General features: G+C 34.1%; 1 protein-coding gene across 1 annotated transcript in view; it reads left to right on the forward strand.

The window, feature by feature from the left end:
* LOC147063582 (uncharacterized) overlaps window positions 1-24,949 on the forward strand; it is a 338,578-nt gene that overhangs the window by 108,638 nt on the left and 204,991 nt on the right. Inside the window, exon 2 of the mRNA XM_085959608.1 lies at window positions 6,714-6,926. Within this exon, the coding sequence (XP_085815734.1) occupies window positions 6,714-6,926 (213 nt within the window). The remainder of the gene's footprint in view (window positions 1-6,713; window positions 6,927-24,949) is intronic.

A 24,949-nucleotide genomic window follows, 5' to 3' on the forward strand; every position in this document is an offset into this window, starting at 1 on the left:
TCTGTTATCTAAAATCCGAATTCGCGTCTGGTGCAATACTTCCTATTAGAAAGCAGAAAACAATGCGATCACTAATAACAGAGCGGTTCATTATCTGCAATATTATCAACCCGCAGTTATTCACCTACCTACTTAACTTAGTTGGTTTATCAGTTTTTAAATCTTGACATCATAAAATCAATTCAATGACCACTGACAAAACCATTCTATAATAATTGAAAACAGCCACAAAAAAATTATCACTTATTTCGCTCGAGAGCCGATTTTTAATATGCTCCTTATAATGTCCGGAAATCTTCACCGTGAAATCTTGTATCGGGAATATATGGTTGTAAATTAAAAACTGTTCAACCTCTTTGGGTCTTTACTGAGATAAAATTCATGTCTGTTCTTGGTCACGGTTCTTGTCGGTTAACAGAAAGCCAGCGGCAAACAGATTTTGAAAATAGTTTAGGTTAGGTTATGTTAAGTTAGCTTAAGTTAAGTTAGATTATGTTAGGTTTTCATTTTTGAATTCATGAATTTTGCCAAAATCAGCTATGAAAATGCTCCACAAGCAACGCGTATTTTTTTCATTTTGGTGCTATAGAGATGACCGTTTAGTATACGGCAGTGGCGAAGGGTGTAGGCAGCGCTCGAAATGGAAAATTTTACGAACCGGAGCGCTCGATAATTTTATTAAAATATCAACTATATTATACTATACTACATTAATTGTAAATGTGACTTATAAAAATAAGTGTGTTATTTTTTTTATTATATGAAATAGCTCTTTATAGCTTATTATATGTCTAGCTCAGACGGTCAAATTAATATTTCCACGAGACGGAGCGATAATTTTGTGGATTTTATGAACTGGAACGGCGCTCCGGTGCGTTACGGTCCATTTCGAGCCCTGGGTGTAGGTAAGCTGTTAAGATCCGCCATAAATAGTGCACACTAATCTTTGTCAGTCAGTTGAAATAAGACTACAATTATTTACAGATGATGTTGGTTAGTTTTTTAAATTCAATTAAACCCTAAGTCTAAAACTAAGCCATAATAGATAAGAGTCAAAAAATACCCGTCTATCTATAAAATATCCAAAATTATGCTATTAAAAATCATAAATAACATTGAATATTTTATAGATAAATAATATATTTATCTATTATTGTTTTTTAGGCTGAGTTTAATAAATTAAAAAAAAATGGACCAGCAATATGTGTAATATATATTCTTAATCCAACGAAAACAAATAAGTATGAATGAAAAAGTGTGCACAATTTTATCGTATCGCCCAACATATTCCAAAACTTATGGTTTGATTTAGGTAGGGTTTAATTGAATTTTAAAAACTAACCAATACCATCTGTAAATTGTAAAAACAAATACGTATGACTAACAAAGTTTAATGTGCACTATTTATGGCGGATCTTAACAGCCTACCTTCACCCTTCGCTACTGGTATACGGTCATCTCTTTCCGATAAGAATGATCACGGCGAACTGTGCTACGGTAAAAAATGTAATACGTGCAATTAATTTACATGTAACCGCTCCTTATGCAGGCTACACACGCACTTGCAAATATTGCGAAAGCCATTTTTCCTAGCCAACGTGCTTTACTGCTCTGCTCTAATGGTGGACCAGCGTAGCTTTCCATATATATTTTGCATACCCAGACAGTCCGCACTTTGATTCTGACAAGCAATTCCTGGTATGCAGTTAACAGAGGTAGGATGCTAATCATGGCCCCCACATCCTAAAGCGGCCCCCCTACCTATCGCTAAGGTTAAGGGTAGTGTGCTTTTTTACAGTAGTGTTCCACAAGTGGTTTCCACGGAACCCCAGAGTTAAGGGTATTCCGTGTATTTTTACCGATTTTTAAATAAATCCAGTTGATTTATTGAGTTGTTGGCACTCAGCAAATTACAAAGCACTGATCGCGACCTCATTTTGTGGTACCCAAGTAATATGGATCCCTTTGCCATATATTCACCTACGTCAGGAAAGATACATAAAATAATTAAGTATATTAAAAAAATTCTACGTGTGAATAATTATTTAGTTATATTAATCATCATATCACATCAAATTACATCGCACAGACACATATTTTTAAATATTAATAACCATTAAGGGGGGACATGCTCGTCGAAGGTCAAAATTGAGTTTTTATTGTATATTCAAACCATGATCCTGGACACTCCTTAAACGTTGTAGATGATCTATTTATATACTTTTGAAGCCTTATTATCCTTTATAGTTATTTTAAACATTTGATGACTGCATGAAGTATTTTTGTTACATAAAATAGTATTATTTTAAACCTCTCGCTCTAATGTTTTAGAATATAGTCATATTTCGGTACATAACTGTGCAGTGGTGTTAAGATTTTTTACATTTATTAATTTTTAAACGCATTTATAAAACCATTAGCGTAATTTATTACGAGATAATTTTTGTAAAATATTCACGATAAAAAATTATATTGATAATCTCTGTGATCCCAAATTTGACAAGAATTAGGCATTTTATTATTCAAAAAATCGGCAAGATTAACACATTTCAAGATGATTCTAAAGATATTTATTATAAGCTATGTCTTTGACTATTCAAGTGTGATAAACATCTTATGAATAATGATTGCTTTATAATAATTATTGACCTAAGAATAAGGTAGTGTTTTTTTGAAATACGCCATTTCTTTTGTCATTCCCCAGTGGTTAAGCTACAACATACGGCCGTAGCCATAAATTGACAAACTATAATTGAAGTAAAGAGTAAAATGATATTGACGCGCGTGTTTGAACATGTAGCGTTTAAAAAAAAATAAAAAAAAATTCGGTTAGGTACATGTTCAAACATGCGCGTTAACATAATTTTACTCCCTACTTTAATTATAGTTTGTCATTTTATGGCTACGGCCGTATGTTGTAGCTTAACTACTAGGGAATGACAAAAGAAATGGCGTATTTCAAAAAAACACTACCTTATTCTTAGGTCAATAATTATTATAAAGCAATCATTATTCATAAGATTTTTATCACACTTGAATGGTCAAAGACATAGCTTATAATAAATATCTTTAGAATCATCTTCAAATGTGTTAATCTTGCCGATTTTTTGAATAATAAAATGCCTAATTCTTGTCAAATTTGGGATCACAGAGATTATCAAAATAATTTTTTATCGTGAATATTTTACAAAAATTATCTCGTAATAAATTATACTAATGGTTTTATAAATGCGTTTAAAAATTAATAAATGTAAAAAATTTTAACACCACTGCACAGTTCTGTACCGAAATATGACTATATTCTAAAACATTAGAGCGAGAGGTTTAAAAGAATACTATTTTATGTAACAAAAATACTTCATGCAGTCATCAAATGTTTAAAATAACTATAAAGGATAATAAGGCTTCAAAATTATATAAATAGATTATCTACAACGTTTAAGGAGTGTCCAGGAGCATGGTTTGAAAATACAATAAAAACTCAATTTTGACCTTCGACGAGCATGTCCCCCCTTAAGGGAAATAGCGCCGCAGGCGACTTTTTTTACTATTAGAGCAATTTTGTGGTATGTGTTTTTCTCATGTAACTTGTCGGCTTGCCACGCCGTGCCCCATCTAAGCCCGGGCCCCCAGGCTATAGCCCCATGATGTTAATATTTGCAGCCATAATTGCTTGCGTGATCTTACGTTACAATTATTAAACGTAAAAGAAAGTTTTTTTTACCTTATCCGATCCTAAGAAGATCATATTATGTACCTCCACAGAGTGGAGGTTGTATTAACAGATTTTTATATTTTACGATAAATGAATGTTAGACAGTTGCTCAACCTATTCGGTTCATACGCTGATCCAAACACACATCGAAAAACTACATATTGTGAATTTGCCAGACTTTAGTTTCGAAGCCGGGATCAACGACATTATAAGCTGACGTAGGCGTTAAAGAAAGTTAGGTTAGGTTAGGTTTAAGTTAGTTATCTACGCAGACATACTATATTATATTTACATAGGTAGATAATCAATAAAGGTGACTTGTTTTAATATTGCTAAGGTAAGCTCATATTTTGCAAAAGCAATTCAATTGTTAAAGCGAATTGATATTGTTGAATGTATAATCCAAAATATCATATTTAATATTATGCATTTAGTTTATTCGATGGGCGTGAAAATATTTCTCGGTGCTAAGTCATATCCATTTTGAAATCAGTAATCATGTAAATTATATGGTTATTGTCTGTTTGATCTGGCTTCTTTGGGGAGGTGCTGACCTCTTAAAGTGATGAAAGTATCTGCTTATTATAACTACGAGGTACGTTTTGAAATAACTAGATTAGTCGATATTTAAATCGGTATATTTCAAGTCATCTTTTACCGCATTGTCACAACACGATAACAACACTTGTGACACTTTTCTGTTTATTGAAGTGAATCTTTTTTTGAATTCTTCAAAATATGTTATAGAATATGGTAATCTGGCGAGAATTTCGTGGACAGTTTCCATACATCAACAAATAATTTATTTCGGTCCAATTAAGCTAAGAAAATTCAGTTTTTTATGAATATTGTAATGTAAGACCATCCGGTCACGTGAATACTCAAAAAAGACGAGACTGAAACTCCAGTATCTAGCTAATTTATTTCAATAGCGGCTCGCTAACGGCAAGACTGAAATCTCTCAGTTTCAAAACGTCCGCGACCGAAACCGAAGAGACGCGACATGCTAGTCTCCCAGTCTCTCAGTTACCAGTCACTCATAAAATAGTGGTACCAATGTCAGTATATTCGATGAAAAATCATATTTGAACTGAATTAAACAAGCTATAACAAGTCAAGACGTCAAATGTAAAGATGGGCGAACCGATTTTTAATTTAAAATATTTGGCAGATGTTGAGAAATACTCCTGCCTGTATAATTACAGGCTGTCAGAATATTCCCGAAAGATAAAACGGAAAACGCTTGGAATGAAGAAGGAAAGATAATGGGTTTGACAGTTTGAGGTTATGAGATTATAATTAAGGTTTCATTAACGCCGTGTGCGAAGCATCAGTCACTGGCCAGTTTATGAGTTCCATCACCAACCAGTTCGTCAGATTTTAGTTTCGCGTGAGCTGATACCCTAACACACAATCTAAAATTTAATGTTATTTCATTTTCTCATTTCCACTACGTAGACGCTTTCATTTTAAAATCAATTTCACAATTATTGCTTCCGTATAATAAAGCTAAAGAATACTTATATTAAATGCTTATTTTCTGTGCGCTTATCATTTATTAGTTTATTGTTAATGTTTACCTATAATATAATATATTACATTTTGGTTAGTCACAGTAAAAAAAGAAAGAGTAAGTACCAACCTAGCAATACGATTTATCCTTACCAACAAAGTGAAAACGAAACGAATGACGTCACAAATTTAATATTAATTGAAACAAATTAACACAATTTTTCCCAAGTTAACTCAATCCTCGAATTAATTAAATTTTTTGTTCAATTTAACTTCTACATGACTGTGTAAAAAAATTGAATCACAATAAGTGTAGGTATATATTTGCTATACTACAACCGCCCTTAATGTTCAATGACAATTTTGTAGTAGTCGTGAAACAGTAGTATAATACTAACAATGAAATCACATAAATACGCAGGTTTTGAGAAAATTACATAAGATAATATGTAATGTGACCTCACCGGCAATCGAACCTAGAGCCACCGGACGAGAAGTCAGTGTCTTATAAAGGTCACCTATCATCGAATTAAAAATGCACTCGATGCACTGCCTATGTACAATACACGTTAATTCACACGCATATCCGTGGAGAAGGGGCTGGATTTTTACACACTGAATAATATTTTTTAGAAGTAAAATATAATCTGTATTAACTAGAGCATTCAGTATTAAATTTGTTACTTAGGGAATGGAACGATTCAGCTCCGCTGAATGGATGCCAGGACAAGTGGGCGGTGTGACAACTAGTCGACGGACATCTGGGAGCCGCATAGGTGGATGAAATGCGCAAAGAAATATACGTACGTTACGATTTGAATCAGAAAGTAGACAAGCAAGTCAAACACATTTAAAGTATTTACTTATAATAGATAGTGGTCTATGGTTATTGAAAAGATGCACGTTAATGGTGTGCTTTCACATTTAAATTTTGCACTGAACTGTAGCAAGATTATGCATTTTTTTTTTTACAAAAGGCCGATACTATGTAAATTGTACAATGTTTTACAATGGACATTCTGTTGGAATAATGTATCGCTCAAAACTTAAAAACAAACCAAGTTCGTTGAAATGTATTATAAATTTTGCAGAATATCAGAAATTTATTATACATATTTTTGGACAATATCGCTGAAATGTAAAAGCACACAATCGATAAGAGTTGTACTTATTTATTTACTGGTTCAAATCGTAATTTAATTATATTTATTTGCACATATCGTTCAACTCTGTATGGCGCCCACATATCCGTCGTCTTGCTGTCCTATCGTGCAAGTGTTCTTTCATCCAGTCGGTGGCGCCGAATCGTTCTAGATCCTTTACCGGGTCTAGACTATTTGGATATGTTTATAAATGATTATGGATACGGCTTTAAAACAGCCGGAAAATATTGCATGTATTGTAATTCCAATCAACATTATCCAAGCGTCGATGGTTTCAGTGTCAACCAACGTAAAACTGACGTCATTCGTTTCGTTTGTCTTAGACCGCGTGGAGCTGGCGCGGCAGAACCGCATCACGCAGGAGATCCTCGAACACTACCTCCAGCGGCGGCTGTTCCCGCAGCTGGCGCGGGCGAGGCCACCCTCGGTCGAAGACATTCTGCCGCAGCCGGCCTCGCCTCAGGACCCTGACACCGAGAACGTGGAGTCGCTGCAGAGCGTCGAGAGTGAGCAAGTGAACTCCGTCTACGAAGAAGGCACGTTCATACAACTTATTATTTCCCACACAGTTTAATATTTTTCTAGATGCTCCAGTTTTTCATCATGATTGAAATTCTCATAGACTGTGAAGCACGTCAAAATCTACATCTCTTTTCTCTTCCAAATCCGAATCCATAGAATGGTTTTATGACGTTGCAGAAAACCTACTTCTATAAGGACGGAGCCTAAATGATTGAAAGTTAAGTACAGAAATACACCATGTCTACTAATTTTCTATGTATTCTTAAGAGCAATGAGGGTACCCATTGTTTGCTGCTGAAAAATGTCACTTCTTACAAACTGGTACATGTTTTCAGCTATTTTGATAAGAAAACGAATTTTTTAGAAGATTCAAAACCTTTATTGAAAGTAATGTTGATTTACGACACCGTAATTATTCATTTAAACTCTTGAAAGTTCATTACACGGTTTTATAATATATTATTAAGATAACACACGATAATTATGAAGATGGAATATTATTAATAAATGTGTTTTAACACCGTGGTATTAGTTAAAGCAAGGCTTCAAGCCGGAACTGAACCGAAAACCGGAACCGAACCGATATATATATATTTACTTGAACCGGAACGAAAATCGAAACGAAAAAAAATAACGGTTCGAAGCCCTGAGATAAGGCGATCATTTGAGAGAACAGCTTAAATAGCATGGTTTCTTCGTCTTCTTTGATGGCGCTACAGCTCAAGTCGAGCCATGGCCACCCCCACCGCCGTTTTTCAGCCGGAACGGTCCTCCGCACGTCTTTTCCCGTTCATTATTTTAGCAGCTGGTTGGCATCTTTTGTAATGTTGTCACCCCATCGTGTGCGTGGCTTTCCCACTGGCCTTTTCCCCCCTGGGTTTCCTTCGAGAATCTTCTTCGGTATCCGTGACTCAGGCATGCGCCGGACATGGCCTGCCCAGTTTAGCCTCTGGAGTTTTATGAAGTTGGAGAGTTTTGAATCTTGGTATAAGCGGTATAGTTCCGTGTTGTACCTAATTCTCCACTCCCCACCATCATTCATGGGTCCGTATATCCGCCTAAGGATCTTTCTCTCAAAGCAATCCACCATTTCAGCTGCTTTCACATTTAGCGTCCATGACTCGCACCCGTATGCAACGACTGTGCGTATGACGGTTTTATAGAGAAGTCCACAGAAAAACTACGACCCGGCTCTATAAAAATAGCATGGTTCACGGAATCCTAATGGTATGAAGATTTCATACAATAATTTATTAGTCTATTGAAGTTTTATCCACTGACATATTATTTTAAAATGTAGTCGTATTTCATATAATAATTAATATCGAATTAAATTGCTCAGCTGTTAACCATACAATAATTTTGATATACCCAACATATTTATATTATTATAAATTTATAAACAAACTGTAAATAACTATACAGATTTAATTAACATATGTTATAATCCTTCAGTAACATGCAGAATCGCATAGTTCATCCATCTTCTGATATTATAACCTAGTAGTGAAGGTTGGACGTAGGCTGTTAAGATCCACCATAAATAGTGCATATTAAACTTTGTTAGCCATACGTATTCACCCACGGTAGCCGCGCGGCTTAAGCGTTGGACTATCACGCGGTGGATCTCAGGTTCGAATCCTGGGTCTGGCAAGTACACATATTGTTTTTCAACTTGTGTGTGAGTCAGGGTATGGGCCTAATAGGTTGAGCAAGTGGCTGACATCAATTTCTCGTAAAAAAAACAAAATTTGTTAATACAAACCTCTAATCTGTGGAGGCCCATATATTATGATCCTATTAGAATCGCACATGGTCGAAGTAGACCCACATTGGGTTTTAGTGCCAAAGTTGATGTAGATTGTGTTCAATCGCGTGTCTCTAATACTATTACCCTACCCGAATGTCTGTCATAATTTTCACTTAATTAGATACGTACTTAGAAACAAAGCAAATTCATGTTCACTTTTGCTAAAGCGTCAATTACTACATTGAGCTTCTTTACGAGCTGTTTGTTGGCGAATTTAAACGCGGGCAATTCAGCTACTGCGATTTGATGATTACACACAAAACTTTCCATTCGCTCAGAAGCCACAAGCCAGCAACTATTTTGACATGGTCATGGTCGGAAAAAAATGTGAGTCATACGTATTTGTTTTTATTGAACTAAGAATCCAATTTACAGATGGTATTGGTTAATTTAAAAAAATCAAATAAACCCTAAACCCTAAACCATAATAGTTTTGGTATACTTTGGGCGATATGACAAAATTGTGCACACTTTTTCTTTCATATTTATTGGTTTTCGTTTGATTAAGAATACATATTACACATATTGTTGGTTTATTTTTTAAAATTCATTAATTAACCAATATATAATAGATAAAAATATTATTCTATCTACAAAATATCAATAGTTACGTATGATTTAATTGTCTAATTTTAGACAGGCGAGTATTTTTCGATTATTATCTATAATAGCTTGGGTTTTACAGGGTTTAATTGAATTTTAAAAACTAACCAACACTATCTATAAATTGTAGTATTATTTCAATGAAAACAAATACGTATGACTGACAAAGTTTAGTGTCCACTATTTATGGCGGATTTTAACAGCCTACCTTACTAACACCCTTCGCCACTGATATATACTTATACATACATATGTGAAATCTTATTCTCTTTCTGGCATACATTACATCTATTCGTAAAGAACGAGAAACACCGTTTAAACTTGAATACTTAATTATTATTGAAATATACAGGAAATAATCGAATTTTGTATTTGTATTTGTCTTAACATTCCGTAAAGTACCTAATATATATCGTATTTACTATTAAACTTATGACATCAATAAATATCGCCTTGGTTCTATTTTAATTTGCAAAGAATTCAATATATATTTTTTTCGTTTGACAGCTAATCTATCTTTTACGCATGAAGCAATAATATCGAGCGACATTTTTTGGCGGCAATCTCATTAAAAAATGCAATCTTTCAGCGAATGCCAACATGTTAGTATTGTACTTCATTTGGAAGCTCACTTGCAACTATTGATGCATCCTTCAAAAACTGTAGATAGTGAGATTTATGTTATTATTTTGTCAAAAGAGAATATATTTTTTATCCATATTATGTAAATTGTAAATATATAAAATCATATCTTATGCGGCGCCGTCCTCTGCTACGCTTACGATTGATCTTTCCCTGAATGACAAGTTGGGGAATGCTGTATTTTTGTCCTCTCATAATATGGCCGAGGTATTGTAGTTTCCTGGTTTTGATACTACGTAGAACTTCTCGGTCTTTCCCCATTCGATTGAGAACTTCAACATTTTGTCGCTATAGGATTGGTTTCCCGAATATCCGTTTTTGTCGAAATCGACCTCTTAATGCAGAATGTTTTTTTGTATCTAATTGGACGAGAACCATCCCTTTCTTTAAATTAATTTGTAATGGTAATGAATACATCATTCATATGCTGTAAAAATAACAATTTAAATATCTCCATGTATTTAAATATAGGATTGTAAAATTTGTTTTTCGTCTCCTGAACATTTGGTCTATTCGGGAAACCAATCCTACAGCGACTATTTGTCACCCGGTCAGTCCAAGGAATTTTGAGGATGCGTCTATACAGCCACATCCCGAAAGCTTCATGTCTCCGTGACATCTCTTGGTTTAGCGTCCATACTTCCATACCATAGAAAAGAATTGAGAGCACATAACAACGTACCATACGCGGTCTCAGACCTAGGTTATATGTATATAGATACTATCTAAATGCCTGCAAATATGGTGCTGATAATATCGGGGGTTTTCAGAAGTGTAAAAAAAAGATACAGGCTGCATTCAATATATTAGTAAGGGAATGATGACATTGTTGTTTCTCACTAATTAAGTGAGTTTCCAAGCAAAAACATCTAATACGAGAAATCACAGTGAATTTAATGTAGAATCACGGGAACATTTAACGAGACAACCTTCTCTCAATGCTCCCGGCCCGCGAATGAGCGTGGACGTCCTTGACCTCTTAAATGATCAGAAATGTGATAGATAAACTTCCGTCTCTGACCATCTCAACTGACATCTTGAAAATCCGTTGCATAGTTCTCAAAAAAATTGAACTCATATCCTCCAAAGAAAGAACTTTACGAGGAATACTGCAATTGTATATCCTGCAGATTGTGCCAAATTTTAATGTTATGTAACGGAAGTCCTTACCAACAGACTCCGATCCTTTACGTGGCCCAATGAAAGGTGATGATCGATAATGAGTCTCGTCAAATCTCAAGAGTATAATGGTCCTAAAGCGGAAAGAACTTTGGTAAGAAAGTTTGATTCACAGTGAAACAACTGTGAGAGTAAGATTGCGTTACTTAAATTGAAATAAGTTTAGCAAGATGAAAGTTTTGCCGAATCGGACTAGTATTGTGGTCTTAACAAGATTAACAATACAAATAAAGACCCCTCCAAACTAACTCGCCCTGCACCACACTTGGTTTTAATTGAGAATATCAAGAAAACCTACGTTTGGTGTGAAGTATCAAAAGTTTTGTAATGTCTCAGGAGCAGATACCCAATACTGGAACAAGATTAACAGTTTAGTACTAATCACCTAACCCAGTGGTCGGCAAATCACGGCTCGCGAGCCACATGCGGCTCTTTGGCCCCTTGAGTGCGGCTCTGCCACAAATGCCTCTGCCTTATTTAACATGGCTACAAAGAAGAAGCAAAGAAAAACGGATGACGAAAACCGTGAATTTAAACTTGAATAGACCGAGACTTTTGCGTGTATTCAAAATTCTCGGGAAAAATTGGCGCATAACAAGAAGTCAAATTTGGAGAGACACATCACAACTAAGCACGCATCATTTAGCACTAAATATCCTGTCGGTGATGCAAGGAAGAAAGCAGTTGAAGAACTTTAGAAGAGTCAAGTTAACATCGCATGTTTTGTGGTTAGAAAAAAAAATTAAGAGAGGAAATCAAGAGTAAATTGAGAAGTCGTCAATAAGACTTAAAATTAAAAACATCAACATACAAACCTGCCTTACCGCAACTTTCCAATGTGATGCAAGGCCGTTATTCACATTGAGTGTGTTTGTCAGTCATTGTCATGATTTAATTTTATGGATTCCTTACTTACAATTTAATTTTTATCAATAAATAAGATCAATATTAAGTAAAATATCAAGTTTTATTCAGTGTATCTATAGTTTAAATAAGACTTAAATGTTGAACCAAAGTTTAAGTTGATGAACAGTATACCTACATAGGTATATAATTTTAGTTTAAGAAATTTGGCTCTCAAAAGAAATCTCAATTGTTGAACTGTTGATATTTGGCTCTGTTGACTAATGAGTTTACCGACTACTGACCTAACCTAACCTAACCTAACCTGAATATAGTGTATCATGGGCCGATTGATTATAAAAATATTGCTCCAAGCTCGGGTATAGTTTCGGCTATCAAATTAATCTGTCATCTAGTAATTTTAAATTAATTTTTACTAAGAATGGAACCAATATAATATGTATCCCATATTTAATCGTGACACGGATTGTAATAATGAACAAACTAAGCAAATGACTGTCACACGAGGTATGGTTGGTGAGAATTTGACTGTGTTATGTATCATAGTGTTTCTGTTTCCTTTATAATTGACGAGCTACCGCCATGAATACACATAAACAGATTATCGTCGGAGGTGCTTTTCAAAAATATTTTAGAAGTACTGCCACAGACAACTCAATAAAACCTGATTGAAATACACGTATGCGCTCCTAACGTCAGTATTAGTAACTAATTCCTTCACCTTACGCATATATTTCATATATGCATACTATAATATTTAATATATCCACTGGATATTATTAAATCAATCGGTTTAGTGTGTGTAGATTTGTGTCACGATTGTCATAATCTTAAATTTAATAAGAATTATTCTGAGACATGTTTAACTTTACTTAGTGACACAACAATTCGGTTTAAATTTTTGCCTTGGTGACCTGTTGACTTACTTTTTAAGGCAACTGCAATAAATAGCTATTCAATACCAATCTTTACCAGAGCCTCAAAAGTGTTGTTTTTCCAATACTCGATGCATTGCAGAGTTCTGTCACGAATATCATATTTTTCATAAACTTTTGTTTAATTCTTTAATTCGAAGCAGGCTTGAGAGTGGGTCTATTTTTTGGGCACCACGTCAGTTGAAGTATGCTCGAGAAGGTTCAGAAGAAATTCTCGAGACTCCTTTACTTGAGGTTGTATGGATACTATCCGTGGCTTTATCCAACTGACTCTTAGGTATGCTTACATACTGCAGTCTACGATTTAGAAGAGATCTTTATTTAGCTACGTATTTTTTTCGACTTATACAATGTATAAATGAGAACTCTCCCATTCTGAGTAGTGTTGACCTGTGTGTATCTGATAACTATCTTAGAAATAGGGAGCATCAGTTGTTTATTTTTCCGAGGTGCGGAACCAACCTGCCACTGGTAATGCCAATGTATAACTATGTTCAACCAAATTGCTTCGGGTGTTGATATATTCCACTTGCGTGAGGGTGAGTTTAGGTGGACGTTATTTTATAAATTCTTAAAATAGGGTCTCCTTAGCAAACTCAGCGTACTTCTTTGAACTTCTATAATATGTATAATTGTATTTTCACTGCTTTTATATGTTCATATTATGTTCTCTTTCTATATTTTCATTTTTATTCCTTTTATTACATTTCCTTTTCTTTCTTCTTTATAATAATGTTTCATCTCATGTTGTGAACATCTTAAACTTATAATTTGTAATGTCCACAATATGTAAAAAAATAAATAAAGTGAAATTGAAAATTATGTAAAGAGAGCTTGCTATCCAAATGGGAATTGCTGAATAAAAGAAATTATGGCTGAATCAATATTCAACTCAATACAGAATATCTGTGACGCCCATTTGTAAATAGTTAAAATCAAATGCCGTATGCAGGACCATGAGCTACTGCATATCTGGTAATTCAAAGAACGTACTTTGTTTTTAAAAGTACCTCTCTATCTTTTTATGTATAAGCGTTGTCAGCGTAGTCAGTGAAACAATCATCCAGACTTACAACCATTGCCTTGTGCATTGAAACTAACGCGATGTTATTATGCAAAAAGTTTTTAGTCCCTCTTTATATTATATGTTATTCAATTTCTTTCACCTTTGTCGTAAAACCTTACATGTCCATTAAAACAGGTCAATAGGGCCTCGCCTTCTTTCATCAATTTATTTTACTCTACCTGTGATTTTCAGTCAATCACTTGCAAGATTTTTCATGGAAACATTTCCCTACATTGTCTTCCCAACGTAGTTAAACATAATGAATTCAAATTATAAATTATCTCTATGGTAAAACGTTGACCACGTTATGTATTGTAACAATTAAAAACAGTTGCATTTTGTTTTAGAATATAATTATTAAGAAACTTCATACCAGTTTTTTACGAAGTTTCGTCACCCGCGGTGTTGACACCTGTTAGACTAGACGTACATAATTATAAAATAACACATTTACTTTTTCCTAATTATTATTTATAAATAGACGAAGCTTATAAAAATGATTTCAAGTATTCACGTATCATTCATTAAATTTAGGGATGTGTGTGTTTATAATATCATCATCATCATCTGCCTGAATCTATCCACTGCTGGATGAAGGCCTCTCGAAGCTGATTCCACTTCTCTCGGTCCTGTGCGTTGCGCTGCCACGTACTTCCGCAGAACTTTATCATTTCATTGACCCAGCGGCCTCTAGGTCTACCTTGGGGACGTTTTGTACCACTGGATGACTAAATTTGTCCAACGATTGTCTCTTCTTCGAGCTATGTGTCCAGCCCATCTCCATTTGAGGCTTTTAACGAACTATTTTATCACATCACAAACCCTTGTCTGCTTCCTTATCCACTCATTCCTCTTTTTGTCCTTTCGCGTTATGCCCAGCATGCACATTTCCATACCACGTTGTGCTACTCTAAGTTTGTGGATCTCTCTTTTACTTAGGGTCCATGTTTCACACTCATATGTGATTACGGGAAGCACACACCGGTCGAACACTTTGCGCTTTAGGCACAGTGGAAGGTCACTTTTGAAGACATTATTATATACAAAATATACATATACAAAAGAACTCCAGCCTAGTTTTACTCTGCGAACAATTCCATCAAATATACAACCATCTATAGACACTTATTGTCCCAGATAGATGTAGTTTTTTACCTGTTCAAGCTGAGTGCCATTGATGAGGATCTCTTTTAGGCCCACATATTGCGATTATAATAATACTTTATAATATGAAATGAATGTAATTATTTAAAATAACTGTCTTTAATTTGTATTTAAAGGTTTTTTAGTATTTTATTATGCCACTTTAAGAGTTAGAATTCTCATCGAGCACCTAGTTTTAAAATACGATTTATTTATAGTTTTCAGTGATGTTTTTGATGTCATATAATATGCATGCAAATATCACTGAAGTGAATTTTTATCTTTAACTTGTAAGTATAATTAATATCTGTAAAAATATAATTTTCTTAAAAATTGAATATGTTCATATTAATCATACGAAGCCGGTTTTAATATTTATTAAATTATGTAGAATAAATATTATAGTATACATTTATACAGTGAAAGCACAATATCATAAAAAGCTTATTGCAATTCAATTAATGATTTTTTTTTTTTTAAATCATCGAATGATAGTTGTCATAAAATAGTAGTTAATCATGTTTAATATCAAGAAAAAGTCAATTTTCTACGATAGTAAAAGAACAATATAAATGTTGCCAGTATTTTATATCATAACATTCATATTATATAATCAACATTGTATATTACTACTTGCATTGCCTTCATCTTATACCATATTTTCATGCAAATTTTAATAATTTTCCAATATCTTCTGTGTTGTAAGAAATTCACACGTTTAAGATGACCACATCGAGTTTGCTACATTCCATTAAGTTATTTTAATTCTGCCAGCAAGCCATGAACTCTGTTTATAGCCAATTTCTAACTCTCAGCCAGACGCATTTGATTAACATAATAATGGTAAAAAAATAATCACTGGTCGACGAAAGAGATTTTTACTCTAGCCGTTCGATTACTGCACCTGCAGAATACAACTCGACGCGTGTATCATTGCCATTCAAATATGAAGGCTTTTCGACCATCAAAAATAATTTTAAACAAGTCATAATTTAAAAAAAAAAATACGGATATTCACAGTAGATAATTTCCATGGTGATGAATAGGTATGTAGGTAATGTTGATTTATTGCAAGTTATAAAATTATCCCTAAGCCATCAAAAATAACATAATTTGCAATGGCATAAAAAACAATGCATGAGTGCGAGTGAGAAAGTATTCGGCACCCTTATAATCTCTGCGACACGCGCTAGAGTAAGATAAAAGGTCTACATATGTTTGAGTTAGTTTCCAAAAGTATCACCGACAAATCGTGGTGAATCGCTTCACGTAGCGTCGTAGCTCGTGTTGCTAAATTGCTATTTTTTGTGTTAAACATAAAGTCAGTGGTAAATATTTTTAGTTAATTAAGTAGGAAAGATGGTTCTGTGTGTTGTATTAAAATATGGTAGCCGCACTGATAAGCAAGAAGATGGTATTACGTTTCATAGGTAAGTTGATACATGTTCGTGATAATTTATTTGTATATTATTATATATTTTAATATCAGTGACGTAGTCTTTCTTTAAAATAACTTAAATTATGGATATCTTTACCTAATGGTTGCATTTTGACCGCTTAAAAATACTATATAACGTAAAAAAAATAGAAAATTATATTTTAATTCTGAGCGTCTAGTGCGAGCACTTTGGGCGAGCACTACCGAAATGGTCTATGGTCTAGCGTTCGCTCGCCCACAAACCAAACGCACGGCACGCAGCTTCATTTAGCAATGCAACGGGTGGCGTCTAGATGTATCTATAGTCTATGAATGGCATACAATTTCGAGGGTCCCGGATCTGTCAAAGTTAAAATAATGTGTTTCAATTTGTGTTTAGACCCAGACTATGGATTTAACATGGCCGAGCCTAACTAGTAGTTAACTACGATCGTAGTGCTAGTTATTTCTCATACAACTTTGAATGCAATATGGTAAAATATTTGTAGAAAATGATGATGTTGCATATCGAAATAAATGTTAATAATTTGAACGAAATATTTTTTTTATTTATTTATTTCAAAAACAAACACAAATATATACCCTTCTAGAAGAACCGCCCAGCACTACACTCGGTCATACTCGAGCGTATCACGAGGCCCTACGTTTGAATGTATAACATGAATAGTTTTTTTTTATGCCCAGTGATGTCTTAGAAGCAGATACTCAAAATTATGGTCGCCACGGACTAAACTGTGACTAAGTTTACAGAGACTTTCTAATGAAAAGAGAGAGGACTACTGTGAACTATCAAAAATAAATTATTCTAATTAATATATTATTAAAAACACAGCTTAAAAATACCGACATACAAAGGTATGTGAAGAAATTGCTCTTTGGAGAAACCAGGTTACCAGGAACCCAATAGCTGGTTGGACTGACTTGAGCATCTCTTCACTTTCGGAGTACATTATTGGACATTCTCAGAGGATGTGGTTAACATCCCGTAGTACTCCCACATATGGACATGTTGGTCGGGTGACAAGTTTAAGTTCTATTGTGAACAAGTTACCGCATTACATTCGAAAATAATTACTAGCACTACTATCGTAATTTTCAATTCAGTTCCACGGTCTCTATATTGTCGGCCTGATAGAATGCAAGTGCAAGGCAGCATGTGGTTTAAAATATTTCACATTCAATACCCATAAACTGTTTAACATAGTTAAAACCAATATCTACATGGAAATTATTTAGATTTTGAAATGTGTTCTATCGAACTGTTGACTTGCAAAATAAACAAATATCCAACCCAATTTGCCGGATTTTATCTAGTTTCTATGCGTTTGTCATTGAGTTCATTATATTCATCGCTGAATTGACCTTCTGACAAGAATTTTGCATAATTAAATTTTATCCTTATTGATTTTTTTCACGATGAATTATTTCCTAACATTTTTGTTTGCGGACGTACTTCAATTCTACGCATGCTTCTCTCTAAAATGTATGCGAAATCAATTTATTCGCAATCAATCAATATTGATTAAAACTCATTTAGTGCTAACAACGCGACTGGCGCGTTTGCATTACCTGGCAATTAGATATAATTAACATGATATTTAAATGTGGTAATTAAATATTATATAACATGAAGGTCTCAAGATATTTTCATTCAACTCGATTTGTGTGTTTGTTGTTGCCACAGAGGTTTAAAAGAACGTCGGCTAAATTTAGGTGTTGTCGATCTCTACCATAGTTTTGCTAATTGCCTGTCTAGTATACGTTCATACAAGACATCCTCCCTAGGCTGTTGCCTAAGCTGGATGATAAGCGTAAACCATTTTTTTTAATTCAGGAAGATGATTATTATTAATAATTATATCAATCGTAAATATTATTATCATAAAATAATATTAATAGTGCTCGAAATGGAATTTTTTTACGAATAGGATCGTTTGACAATTTTACGAAAATATCAACATAGATTACATATCTAAATTTATATTTATTTTATAAAAATAATTGTATTAGATTTTTGTTATGTGGTCTATCTAGCACAGATGGTTAAATTATTTTTTCCACGAGACACAGCAATAATTTTGTTGATTGTATGAACCGGAACGGCACTCCGGTGCGCTCCGGTCCATTTCGAGCCCTGGATAATAAACGATTACTTAACGTTTACCTGGACTTATGAAGAATAATTTGATGACAAAATTTTATTAAACATAATATATAATCCAGCAATTTTACTCATTGCCGTCATCAATAATGATACGAAATATGTGACCGATAATAACATAATTTCTAAAAATAATTCAAATTGATTTATACATCTTTATATATATTAAAATAATAACAAGAAAATAGGCGTTGTTTACACCAATTATGTCCATTTAAAATTGATGTATCTCCTGACCATATCTAATCAGTATCATTTTACCATGATACTAGCAATAATATACAAGATTAAACACCACAACCATGGGGTGGCCGCATCCCTGTATCGACCCTGAGCAAGTGAAGTTGTGAACACAAACTAAATAGTGTGTGTGAGTGCAGTGGCGCACTCACGGGGGGGGGGGGGGCAGGGGGCCCTGGCACCCCCCAAAATAAAAATTATTATAATATTATTCACCAGCACCTTTTTTGGAAAAATTTCTTAGATTTTAATTTCTACCGCAAAAAATTATCTTAAATTAGCTGTAATAGTAAAAAAAAACGCTAAATATCCTAGCCTGAGGGCCCGTTTCAGGATGTGGGGACCATGGTATAGGTACACCGAGTGCAATAGACAAAATACCGATAAACGAGAAATTAGGCTGTGAAGAAGAAAAAGAGCCTATGGGACTAATTTACATTCTCCTCCTTGCCCCTCCCCCCCAATATTAAAGCCTGGGTGCGCCACTGTGTGAGTGACCCGAGAGGCAAGAGTTCGGGACTTCTTCTGACCACCATGGGCCAAATATCAGTGGTCTAAATTCTCCAGTCCATTCTACCCATGCAAACTCAAAGTACAGTCTATTAAAATATCGCCAAGCGTAATATAATATGAATATTATTGGAATGACAACAAATCGAATGTATGAAAATACTAACTTAAAAATTTAAAACTAGACAATGGGGAAATATAATATATGAATGTAGGTACCTATTCCAAAGATTTTTTTTACGAATTGGTCCCCTATCGCTGTTTGTGTAAAGTGGTGTATATATTTACGAGGGCACAATTTGTTTTGTTTTATTAGTTTACCTCTATGCAACAGGCACCTAATTAGTAGTATAATATTGTGTAATAACAAAACTAGCTACATACTTGAATAACGAATTCACAAAAGAAACATCAACGCATGGCAAAGATGCAAACTCTAGTATTTATTTATTTTAAGACATTGCAGTATATTTTGTTTAGACACGAATTTGATCTCAATATTTTATGGCCATCTATTTCTGATATAAAATTTCACGGTGAACTGTGATACGGCTAAATGTATACGTACTAGAGGTGAGTTGGAAATACTGTCACCAGTTTGTGTACTCAAGTTTCGGATGACACTAACCATACTAAGTATTTGTGACCCAATAAACTTATTCCAAAAAACTTGTGATGATACGAGGGTGGGTCAATAAGTCCTTAGAAAAGCCGACAAGTGGCGCGACTAGTACTGTAAGCGGTTTGTTTTCATGCAGCGGCACTACCGATTCAGTATGCTGCGAAGTTTCAATCAGATTGGTCGGGTTGTTGTGTGTTTTTCGTACATTTAAAAAAAAAATTTGCTTGTGGAAAATGGAAAAATGGAAAATGGAGAAAATTGAGTTTAGAGCTGTTATTAAACATTTCAATATAAAAGGGTTAACAGCAAAGGAAATAAAAAATGAGTTGGATTTAGTTCACGGCATATCTGCTCCTTCACTTGCAACTATTTATAACTGGTTAAATGAATTTAAACGTGGTCGTACATCAACAAAGGATGAACCACGCTCAGGACGTCCTGTAGAGGTGACTGCACCAGAAATGATCAATAAAATCCACGATATGGTGTTAAGTGACCGAAGATTAAAGTTGAGTGAGATAATTGAGGTTACAGGGATCTCAAAAGGTAGCGTCATTTCTATTTTACATGACAAATTGGGCATGAAAAAAATTTCTGCAAGATGGGTGCCGCGTTTGCTCAAAGTCGACAATAAACGCAATAGGGTGGTGGCCTCTAAAGCCCTGTTGTCGCTCATGCAACGCAATCCGGATGAATTTTTTCGTCGCTTTGTGACTGTAGATGAAACATGGATACACCACTATACTCCCGAGACGAAAGAACAGTCAAAGCAGTGGATTGCGAAGACAAACCATGTCCAAAGAAGGCGAAAACCGTAAAATCAGCTGGTAAGGTTATGGCTACTGTATTTTGGGATGCACGTGAAATTATTTTCGTTGACTATCTGGAAAAAGGAAAAACAATAACAGGGGATTATTATGCATCTTTATTGGACCAGCTAAAAAACGAAATTGAAGAAAAATGGCCTCATTTAAACAGGAAAAAAATCCTCTTTCATCAGAACAATGCCCGTGTTCACACATGTTTACGATCAATGGCTAAAATTGAAGAATTGAAGTTCAAATTGGTCGACCACCCACCGTATTCGCCAGATTTAGCCCCCAGTGACTTTTTCCTTTTCCCAAACTTAAAAAAATGGCTAAGTGGACAAGGTTTTTTTTCAAATGAAGAAGTCATCGATCGGACAAATGCTTATTTTGAGGACCTTCCGAAAACTTATTTTTCTGACGGTTTAAAAAAAATTGAGAAACGTCTAACCAAGTTTATTGAGCTCCAAGGAGATTATGTTGAGAAATAAAAAAAAAATACAAAAATAAAAACTGTTTTAATGCTTTTTTCTAAGGAATTATTGACCCACCCTCGTATCATCGCGAGTCACTGTTCTGTGCACTCGCCAGTTGGTAGACTTTCAACACTATTGACATTAAATGCGCACGAACGAAATAGCACTTGAATATAGGTATATTTTAATTTATTAGTCTATTGCGTTCGACTGTATGAATAATAATAGGTCATAAATTTTGTGCCCCAGCACAGTGGTAAGATGACGCACAGGCTAGGTTTGTTATATACCGCTCAAAACATGTTTAAAATTAAAAAAAAATCACTGTTATTCATTTTTGTTAACAATAATATTGTAACCTAACAGAAAAACAACTCATAAATTTACAATTTTATAATAAATGGGACTTTTCGACAAGCGGAGCACAGCGTATTTTTAGCGATTATATTGAAGCCGATACACAGTCTGAGTTCACTGAGCCGATACGTATTTTAAAATACTAATAATATGGAGTTGGTTTTAGTTTCAGTTGAGTGTGAAACTTTTGTCGCATACGCACGCCAAACGATCTATATAGTATTCCAAATACTAGTAAGTACTTTTTTATACTGGTAGTAAGTATACTTAGTCTTCAAAATAAACCAGTTTTCCCATCTCTAATACGTACAAGTATCTGGAAAAGAAACCTTTGAATCTGTAGCATCCGCCTGGTTACTAAATTACGCAAAAGTATTTTCGTATATATTTGTATGCTAATATTATAAGTACCTATACACATTATGATTTTAGAACTTCTTTTAAAATATCAATTTAAAATATTTAAATAACTTAAGCATAATAAACTGGGAATAAAACTGTCGATATGTTATATTGATAATGATTATGTCATGCTAAATATTTAGGTGGATACCTGCCTAATGTATGGGACATGGTGTTTCGATTTGAAGATAAATTTGACGACACGTTCCTTGTAATTGTTAAATTATACTTGAAAAAATAAACACGCAGAATAAATTATTGACCAAAAGGAAGTTGTCGTGGGCAATAATCGCGTGGAGTGTGGATTGTATTATAATGTCAAAAGTTACGAATATCTTATCGAGAATTCTGGATTCGAACCATATCGAATATCACTCTGCTATTTAATTTATTTTTTTATAATGATACGAAAATAAAAAGTGGTCAGATGTACAGAATGAAAAAATAGACTCATTCCATTCGATTTCTTAAAACGCATGCTATACATAATAATGATAACACAACGGTTAGATCTACGCAAGGGCCCTTCTACAGTCTACCCGCATCTCACCTTACTACTCCACCGCTGCTATATTATATTACTCTATGCCAGATTTACTCTTGAAAGGATCCTGGTTTAACAAGGTCATGGGGTTCCATAAAATACACAGTAATAACTTTTAGAACTCACGTGTGTTCTATGGAATCCTTCATTCGGATAGGTACTTCGATGTATTGGTGAGTGAGAGAGGCATACGGGCACAAGTATAAAAATGGATAACACAGATGTTTATTTTATAATTCCGCGCAGAATAATGTTTTATTACACTAAAGCATAGACAAACATTGGTCTTATTACAATTACATTTGAAGAGGTTTTAGATTAGGCACTACACTGACGTTATTTTTTTGGGCTGATTTATTTATGTACCTTGTGGTATTCACTTTGTATTAAGTTTCACGGATCACTTGTTATATATTTAGCTCTTGCATGGTCGGTTATAGGATTATTTATTAACACGGGAACACTACAAGGGATATACTGATTTATAAAATCGAGACGGGTGGAGTTTACTTTTTCTAGGCGCCCCCTCCCCCCGCAAAGGCAAGGGGGCACGGAAGACATTTCTACTATCTTCGCGGACGGATCCATACTAAAGAATTATTTTCGTCTACCCCCTCGTAAGATGCGGGAGAGGGGCTGGCGGGTTACTTCCTAAATTTCGAACAAATGTGAACTGCGATCGCCTCGGCGACTTCAACGGTAAATTTTATGCTTTCTCCATCGGGGTCGGATGTATTTTTACCGAGAAGGGCAAACAGGTAGTTTTCTTTGTGTCAGGGGATGCTGAGAAACCTCAGGTTCGTTTGCAAAATATTTATTTTATAATATTTATCGGGGGTTGCAAACTTGCAGGGCAAATAGTGATTTTACGGGACGGTAGTCGTTGTTTTATGTAAGGTTTCTGATATGGGATTGGAGACGTCTCTTCGCGAGGGGTTGTATTTGGTATCAACAGAAAGTATCTACTTTTTCCATATCAATTCACTTCAGATACGTAGTTACTATTTTACACAGTGTAGAACTCGTTCAGTTCTTAGTTTATAAATAACACGTAATTCATTAAGGACAGGTAGATTCTCATTTTATCGTGTAATATAGAGCCACCATATTGTGAATCCAACTCATTGTCTAGTACTCGTGCTTCTGTGTGACCTCATGGAAGGGCACAGCAGGAGAAAAATACATTTCAAATGTTATAATTAATGTAGACAGAAACCTGTCTCCCGTAGTCCACTATGATAATTATTTTAAAACGCAAAAATAGGTAAAGATAGTGTATAGAAGTATATTTAGTGTAATTAATAAAAATAAAAAGGGAAAACAGAACTGCGTGAAGTTTGTTTAATACAATACATACTCTTTTTTTTGTAATAACTTAGAATTGCAAACGGTTAGTTGAAATTTTTGAAAATTGGTTAAGTATATTTTTTCATCCCTACCTCTTTTATCCTATAGTGCATACAAGCCTGATTGATCAGTGCCCTTGCTAGTTGTTCTTGAAACTATAACCTCGATAAAAATATATCTCGTAATAAAGGTACGTATTTTATTAAATCTATGTTTATAAAAGACTACTATTGAATAACAAACATCCTTGCGCATGAATGTATTTGCATATTATGTATTATAAATGAATAATAATAATTGTGTAAATTTTTTCGATTATTGATTTTCAATATTGGCTTAGAAGACGCACGTAGTAAAGCGATTAGAGAAGTATTACAAAAATTCATTCAGAATATTATTGAATATATATTTGCAAATAAAAAAATCAAATATATCGGTTCTATTATTTGCAATGGCGGCTTTTGTAAAAGAAAAATTGATTATTTTCTAGAAGTCAAATACACGCTTTAAGTCTTTGCTCAATAACTTATCTATTTAGTATTCTAACAGTAATTATAAAATCAATAATGTAATTTTTATGCCGTAATCTAGACATTATGACTTTGGTGCAATACTTTGGATTGAGAAAGTTTTAACTTTTTTTCTAAATGTTGATATAAATCCATTAATGAATATTAAATAGTATTATAAGAATCCTAAGTTTATCGGAAAACAAAGAATACATAAGAAAAGAAAACGTTGTTTCTTGCCAATTCAATTTTTAGCTACCAGAGCCGGCTAAAGAATCTTTAGCACCCTAGGCATATGATAATTATTATTTATGGAAGAAATAAATAATAGAACAATTATTTTCTATTTGAATGTGTAAAAAAGAATAAAAAACATTAGTAAT

Source organism: Rhyacophila brunnea, unplaced genomic scaffold, assembly GCF_057557595.1.
Source record: "Rhyacophila brunnea isolate RB1 unplaced genomic scaffold, BYU_Rbru_1.0 scaffold_9, whole genome shotgun sequence".
In the NCBI taxonomy this organism is placed as follows: domain Eukaryota; kingdom Metazoa; phylum Arthropoda; class Insecta; order Trichoptera; family Rhyacophilidae; genus Rhyacophila; species Rhyacophila brunnea.